At 48.1% G+C, this 7,583-nt stretch overlaps 1 protein-coding gene across 1 annotated transcript; it reads left to right on the top strand.

The window, feature by feature from the left end:
* Nucleotides 1-781: 781 nt before the first annotated feature.
* LOC132449884 (zinc finger CCHC domain-containing protein 12-like) lies at nucleotides 782-2,453 on the top strand. Its single transcript, XM_060041759.1, has one exon. It carries the CDS (start codon nucleotides 789-791, stop codon nucleotides 2,451-2,453), a length of 1,665 nt encoding a protein of 554 aa, XP_059897742.1. The 5' UTR covers nucleotides 782-788.
* Nucleotides 2,454-7,583: the final 5,130 nt, after the last annotated feature.

The raw sequence follows: 7,583 nt of genomic DNA, 5'->3' as shown, positions 1-7,583 counted from the left end.
GGCATGTTGGGGAGAAGGCGCCTGCACAGTGGACAAGAAGAGACTGGACAAGCTGATCAGAAAGGCCAGCTCAGTGGTCGGGGCTGAGCAGCTAAAGGTCCAGCAGGTGGCAGAGGCCAGAATCCTCAACAAACTGGCCTCAATAATGACTAACCCCACTCACCCACTCCACGCCCTGAAGGTGATCAAGAACAGCACCTTCAGTCAGACTAATTGCACCAATATGCAAAACGGAGCGGTACAGGAAGTCCTGTATACCAGCTGCCATACGGTTTTACAATGCACAAAATTAACTTTGCACCTTATAGTATTTAGTATTTAGTATTTATCATTGTATTTATTGTAGTATTTAAGTATTTTAGCATATGAGGGAATGTGTGTTTGTTATGTTTGTTATGTCTGTCCACGCTGTTGTGACACTGTAATTTCCTGTAAAGGATTATTAAAGGATCTATCTATCTATCTATCTATTTATCTATCTACTTTTTTATTTTTCTTACTGTTTGGTATAATATTTCGCATTTTGTACGAACCAGACAAATTACTTTGTTCACTGTAAAATATAAGAGTGGCTACTCAATTGTTACTCTTGTGTCTGCCTCATTGTTGTTGCTCAGTACAGTGGCTCCTCTCGAATTTGGTCTCTTCTGATTCTGGTCCTGGTCTTATTGTTAGTCCAACTTATATTATACTGTAATTCACTTTTACACTCCTAAAATTGGTTACAGAAGTGGCGAGCCAGCCAGGAGCCATTTGATTTGAGCATCAATATTGAAGTAATAAGCAGTATGGATTTCATACAAAAGTCTGGTGTCAAAATTCCAAATGCAGTTACTGTCAGTGGAATTACTCAGGTAGCTGAACAAGATGAACAAGTGATTGACTTTCTAAAACAGTATGGTAAAATTGAGAGAATCCTTTTGGTTGATGATTCACAGTCCGAGTTCTTTCAAAACCTGATCGTTGAATATGCTAGCGGTTCAGCCTTAGAAGGTTTAGAACCTCGCTTACCGTACATGTGCATAGCACGAGATGACCCCACTGTTGTCTATGAAGTAAAAACACTCAGTAGCGTGTACGCTACCAAGGTTGGAAGTAATGTTACCAAGACATACTTAGCTGAGCTCAAGCAACTAGCTAAGATGAGTGGCAAAGACTATTGCGTGGTGTTGAAGGAAATGATGTCTCAGATCGGGGAAGATGTTGAAACTATGCAGCCCACAACTGAAGAATCCTCCCCCACACATGTTGAGACCACTGTCGTATCCCCACCCACTCATCAAGAGCAACAGTCTTACACCTCATTTCCAGATGCCACACCAAGCAGCAACGGTGCCACTGACCATGTTCCCCTCACCAATGGAAAGAGAGCACCGTCCCTATCAGTAAGTGACTTGAACCCACCGGACATCCAGAGGGTCGTGGTCGAGCATATTGTGCGGAGGCAAGACGTTGTCCCACACATCCAATCCCAAGTGAGACTCCGCTCCTTCTCCGGCAAGACTCCCAGACCTAATCATGAAACTGATTATGACACATGGCGCATACACATTGAGTTGCTCCAGAATGATCCTAGCATGTCTCCTCTGCAAATATCCAGAAAAATCCAAGAAAGCTTGCTCCCACCAGCAGCTGATGTAGTTAAAAGCTTACGGCCTGAGTCACCGCCTGCAGCCTACCTACAGCTCCTAGACTCAGCCTTCGGTACTGTGGAAGATGGAGAGGAGCTCTTTGCTCAATTCCTGAACACCCTCCAAGACCCAGGTGAGAAATCATCCACTTACCTTCATCGGCTCCAGTTAGCCTTGAACAGAGCAACAAAAAGGGGGGGAATTACACATGAAGAAGTAGACAAACATCTTACTAAGCAGTTCTGCAGGGGGTGTTGGGATAACACCTTGCTCAGCGCCCTGCAACTGGAGCAAAAGAAGAGCAGCCCACCCCCATTCTCAGACCTCTTGCTAATGATTCGCTCCGAAGAAGATCGACAGCAAGCAAAATCCTGTCGTATGAAAAAACATATTGGCATCACAAAGCAAAGAGCTCAGGTGCAGTTCCATGGCGCATATGTTTGTGAACCAGAGGAGAAAGATGAGAGCAGTATCAGTGCTATTGAGGATCTGAGAAAGCAAGTGGCAAGTCTGCAAAGCCAACTAACTACATACATGTCACAGAAAAACACCAAAGGAGCTAGCAGCAAGGGATCTGCAGGGAAGCAACAGAGCAGGATGTCAAAGCCAAATGATACAGACATGCAAAGACAAATCAAAAAGAAACAGACATACAAACCCAAGCCCTGGTACTGTTTTAACTGCGGTGAAGATGGGCACATTGCCCCCTGCTGCACCGACCCCGCAAACCCCGACCTAGTGGCAGAAAAGAAGAGGCAGTTGGAAAAAAAACAGCGCCAGTGGGAAGCTCAAAATGATTCAAACTTACCTTTAAACGACTAACAGTTCCTGTTGTGGGACAAACAGGGGCTGAGGAGAGTCAACAACGTCCCTCAGACGTAAACAAGGAAGACAAAACCCCTACTGAGATCAACAAAGACATTACACATACAGAGAACATTAAAGCTCAAACATGTTCCAGCTTACATCATCCAACGCAGGACCAACCGTTTAGACTCCCCAAACGGCTGGTTGGCATCAAGAGCACAGCCCAAGTGACTGTGAGAGGTGAAGAGGTCAACTGCCTTCTTGATTCAGGCTCACAAGTTACCACTGTACCTGAGTCATTTTACAAGCAGCACCTTTCAGAGCAGAAGATTAAGCCGATTCATGACCTCTTAGAAGTGGAAGGTGCAAATGGCCAGCTAGTGCCTTACTTTGGCTATATAGAAATGACCATAACCTTTCCAAAAGACTTTGTAGGAGTCCCAATAGATGTAAATACACTTGCCTTAGTTGTTCCTGACACTTCACAGTCCCTCATGCTCATAGGCACTAACACTCTAGATGTACTGTTTGACATTTACTCAGAGACTGACTTAACCAATCGCCAGCCCCTCCCACACGGCTACAAAGTAGTTTTCAAGGTCATTGAGTTAAGACGGAAGCAGGCAAGCAACAACCACCAGGGGGTAGTAAAGATGCAAGGCAAGACGCCTCAAGTCATTCCAGCCGGTGAAATTGTAGTGGTGGAGGGAGTTGCCCTTGTCACTGGTCTTCAGGATGAGAAATCCGTCGTCATTGAGTATCCATCATCATCCCCCTTGCCAGGTGGCCTGCTGGTAAAATCTGGTCTCGTTGATTTCCCCCAGCTACGGCCCCATAAGCTACCAGTCGTCATAAGCAACGAGTCTGACCATGACATCGTCATTCCTGCTAAGTGCATTATTGCAGAGGTTAGTGCTTATCAGACCATCATATTAAAGGAGCACAGCATAGCCAAGCAATCAGAATCTCTCCAGAGACCTCCAGAGACCCAGTCATTTCAAGAACCCACCTTGAATTTCAATTTCGCTGATTCCCCAGTCCCACTCGAATGGAAGCGACGCATCACTCAGCAGCTCAACAACATGGCTGACGTGTTTGCACATCATGACCAGGATTTTGGCCGGACGGACCAGGTGCGACACCACATAAAACTCTCGGATGAAAGTCCCTTCAAACTACGTGCCCGACCAATCCACCCACAGGACATTGAAGCTGTCCGGAGGCACATTAAAGAGCTTCTTGATGCGGGAGTTATAAGGGAGTCAGAGTCACCATTTGCATCGCCCATAGTGGTAGTCCGGAAAAAGAACGGCCAAGTCCGGTTGTGCATCGATTATAGGCGTCTAAACCTCCAGACTATAAAGGACGCGTACAACCTTCCAAAGCTGGAGGACACATTCTCGGCCCTCAATGGTTCTCAATGGTTCTCAGTTCTCGACCTTAAGTCGGGGTACTACCAGATCGAGGTTGAAGAGGCAGACAAACCGAAGACGGCCTTTGTGTGTCCGCTCGGATTCTGGGAATTCAACAGAATGCCTCAAGGAGTGACGAATGCCCCCAGCATGTTCCAAAGGTTAATGGAGCGGTGCATGGGGGATATGCATTTGAAAGATGCGGTGGTCTTTCTTGATGACGTCATAGTTTTCTCCAGAACCCTTGAGGAGCACGAAGAAAGACTCATGAGAGTGCTAACTCGTCTCAAAGAGTTTGGGTTGAAGTTATCCCCAGAAAAATGTGTCTTCTTCCAGACATCAGTCCGTTATCTGGGTCACATAGTCTCCAGAAGTGGCGTTCAGACAGATCCTGAGAAGATTTCAACCCTGAAGACATGGCCTGTCCCCCAGACCCTACGGGAGCTGAAATCCTTCCTCGGTTTCGCTGGGTACTACAGGAGGTTCGTTAAGGGTTACTCCAGCATCGTAAAGCCCCTCCACAGCTTAACCTCTGGCTACCCACCTCTCCACAAGAAATCAAAAGCGAAACTAACAGACATAAGACAGAAAACAAACCAATACCATGACCCAAAAGAGCACTTCGGGGGGCGCTGGATGCCAGCTTGCCAGCAAGCCTTTGAGGCAGTTATCCAGAGCCTCACTACAGCCCCTGTACTAGCTTTCGCTGACCCCCAGAAACCCTATATACTGCACACCGACGCCAGTACCACCGGGCTCGGTGCTGTGCTATATCAAGAGCAAGAGAGCCAACTCAGAGTCATAGGCTACGCCAGTAGAGGGCTGTCAAGAAGCGAGAGCCGCTATCCAGCGCACGAGCTAGAGTTCCTGGCGCTCAAGTGGTCGGTCACCGAAAAGTTCAGCGACTATCTGTACGGCAACCAGTTCACCGTTGTAACGGATAGTAATCCGCTAACTTACATCCTGACAACGGCAAAACTTGACGCAACCAGCTATAGGTGGCTAGCAGCACTATCCACATTCTCCTTCAAACTCCTCTATCGTCCAGGAAGGCAGAACGGAGATGCGGATGGATTATCACGCAGACTACATGGGATACTAGCAGACGATCTGAAATCACAAAAAGAGAGAGAACGTATGCAGCAGTTCACACAAGATCACCTCTCTGATCCAAACAACATCAATGCAGTCGATCAGTCTGTTGTGAAAGCAATCTGTGAGAGACAGCTCACCTACAGTGTCAGTCCTGATGATGAGAGAGAGGGAGATACAGATCGTGTTGCTTTAGTGGAGGTTCTTGCCATGTACCCTAGTGCTGTTCCCGACAGCTATGGACAAGAAGAACAGTTTGGAGGTCTTCCAACCGTCCCCCATCTCACTGAAGCTGAGATAGCAGCTAAACAGAGAGCGGACCAATGTATAAAGCATGTAATCACCCAGATCGAACATGGGGACACACCACCTCCCACCTTGCGCACCCAACTTCCTGATCTCCCACTCCTCCTCCGAGAACTCAATCGTCTCGAGCTCCATAACGACATCCTTTTTGTCGTTATGGAGGTTTTTGAAAACCCCCACAGGTTTTCAAACTGTGGGGCACGCCCCCCCTGGGGGGCGCCAGAGTTCTTCAGGGGGGGCGCGAAGTGAGAAAAAAATAAACCCGAAAAAACCACTGAAAGTCGATAATTCAAATCATCAGTCGTACTTCAACTGTAGAAGTAACATAATGTGGCATTCGGCGGTCGGGGAAACAATGAGATAAAGTTCGGTTAAAGAACTAGTGACAAGTTGCCAACAACGCCACCCCAGGAATTTCACCTGGAGAGTTAGATTAACTGGGTCAGCATACAAATTCAATCCTTTTAATTAATATATATAATCTTTAAACATGACTTCTCAAAAATATGTTCACACAAACACACTAAAGCGGACACACACACACACACACACACACAAAATACACAAAAAGGGAAGAGCAAATAACTAAATGGAGTTTAAATCAAAAGTAAAGGAGATTTATCCAAACTGATAAATCCAAATGAATAAGTAAAGCAATTAAGCCAAACCAAAATAACCAAGAAAACGAATCAAACCAAAACAAACATGCAAAGCAACCCACAAAACACAAATAATATCATCAATAAGATCAGTTAGAAGTCGGTTAAATGAATAACTTAAGACAATGAGACTGAGGATGAGGCAGCAATCACCATACTCGGTGGCAGGTATAGCACAGCAGGAGATGCAGAGTAGAATGGATGTGTTGGCTATTTAAACAGTGGGCAAAACGGCAGCCGGCCAACAGCAGCGTGAAGAGGGGGGGGGGGACGTGCTGGCAGAAACCGCCCACACACACGTCAACCCTGCCATAGAAAAATACATTTGTTCTAGAGGCTGAACAACAACTGTAATAACTTGGGTTATCGTCATCTTATCCACATACCGTCAGGAGTTGAATGAACATCAAAGAGGAAGGGGATCACTTGTACCGAGCAACACCATTACAAGTGCAACTCGATTTACAGCTGATCGCTCCCCGCTGCAACAGGTAGAGGAGGAAACACTCGCACGCCCTACAACTGGGGTCGATACGGGAGAGGGAAGACCCGGCCAATGAACTGCCTGAGGGATGGAAGCCAATGTTGAGGACTTGTGCAAAGTTTAGAAGGTACACAGATGCACACAACCACTACATACCAAACAACGGCGAGCTGCACGATCCAACTAAAAGGCGATCAGGTGAGGCAATCAGGTTTCGGTGACAACAGGAGGCGGGGTAGCCAGGAGCTCCCAGGCAAGAGTGCTCCCAGTGCACAACCACCCACCTTTATAGGCAGCGCACCCAACAGTGATAGGCCGGTACTGCAGCACTAATTAAAGGCCCATCCTGCTACATTCTACCCCCATTGACTTCATCGTCGTCCCGACGATGGAACAACTGATCCAGAGGATCACCCAACTAACTCCACGGCCTAAAGAGTGCAGTAACGGCATTTGACACTGGACCAGGGGGATTTGCAGCCCCAGATGCAAGTTCCCTACAGGTCGCGGAAGGTGATAGAGGTTTGGGTGCTGGCCAGCCGTCGACCTGGCTGACCGGCGTACTTCACTTTCAGCCGCATAACTGGCGGATGGAACGGCCAGGGAAATGGAGGGTGGATCTGCCACTGCAGTCGAGGGAGCGCTTGACGACTCTGACCCAGCAGAGTCAGTTGGTGGGAGCAGCAACCGAGAGGTGGTTTGAGTCACCACGGCTGTGCGAGCAGGGGCAGAAACAGGGGTCTCCGGCCCCAACATAAACAAGTCTCCGTCAAACGGCAACTCATCCTCTGACCGAGGCCGGTCAAGAGGGGGTGGACAAGGGGGCAATGCACTACCCTGAGGGGCAGCTCCGGCAACGGCTTTCAACAGTGTTCGATGGACCTGCCGAACTTTGGTTTCGTCGTCCATCGGTGCGATGGTGTACACTGGACCACCTTCTCGGGGTGCCTTTACGACTCGGTACACCACAGGGCCCCACAGATCCTGTATCTTGTGGCGCCCCCTTGCACTATGATCGCGCAGCCACACCAACTGCCCCACCTTTAGTGGGTCATCCCGAACATGATTATCATGATTCCTCCTTCTGCGCTCTGCCGCCACCTTCAACCTTTCCCGGGCCCCGTCAAAGGCAAGCTGGAGCCGGTTTTGATGTTCTTGGATCCACTCGTGGACCTCGCCACCCACAGGGTCT

The sequence above is a fragment of the Gadus macrocephalus genome, chromosome 21 (assembly GCF_031168955.1).
Source record: "Gadus macrocephalus chromosome 21, ASM3116895v1".
In the NCBI taxonomy this organism is placed as follows: Eukaryota; Metazoa; Chordata; class Actinopteri; order Gadiformes; family Gadidae; genus Gadus; species Gadus macrocephalus.
The sequence above is the reverse complement of the archived record's forward strand: the minus strand, read 5'-3'. Positions and strand labels throughout refer to the sequence as shown.

What these genes read in the sequence shown, in the direction of transcription:
- LOC132449884 (XM_060041759.1), top strand. Translation starts at nt 789, where the DNA reads ATGGATTTCATACAAAAGTCTGGTGTCAAAATTCCAAATGCAGTTACT.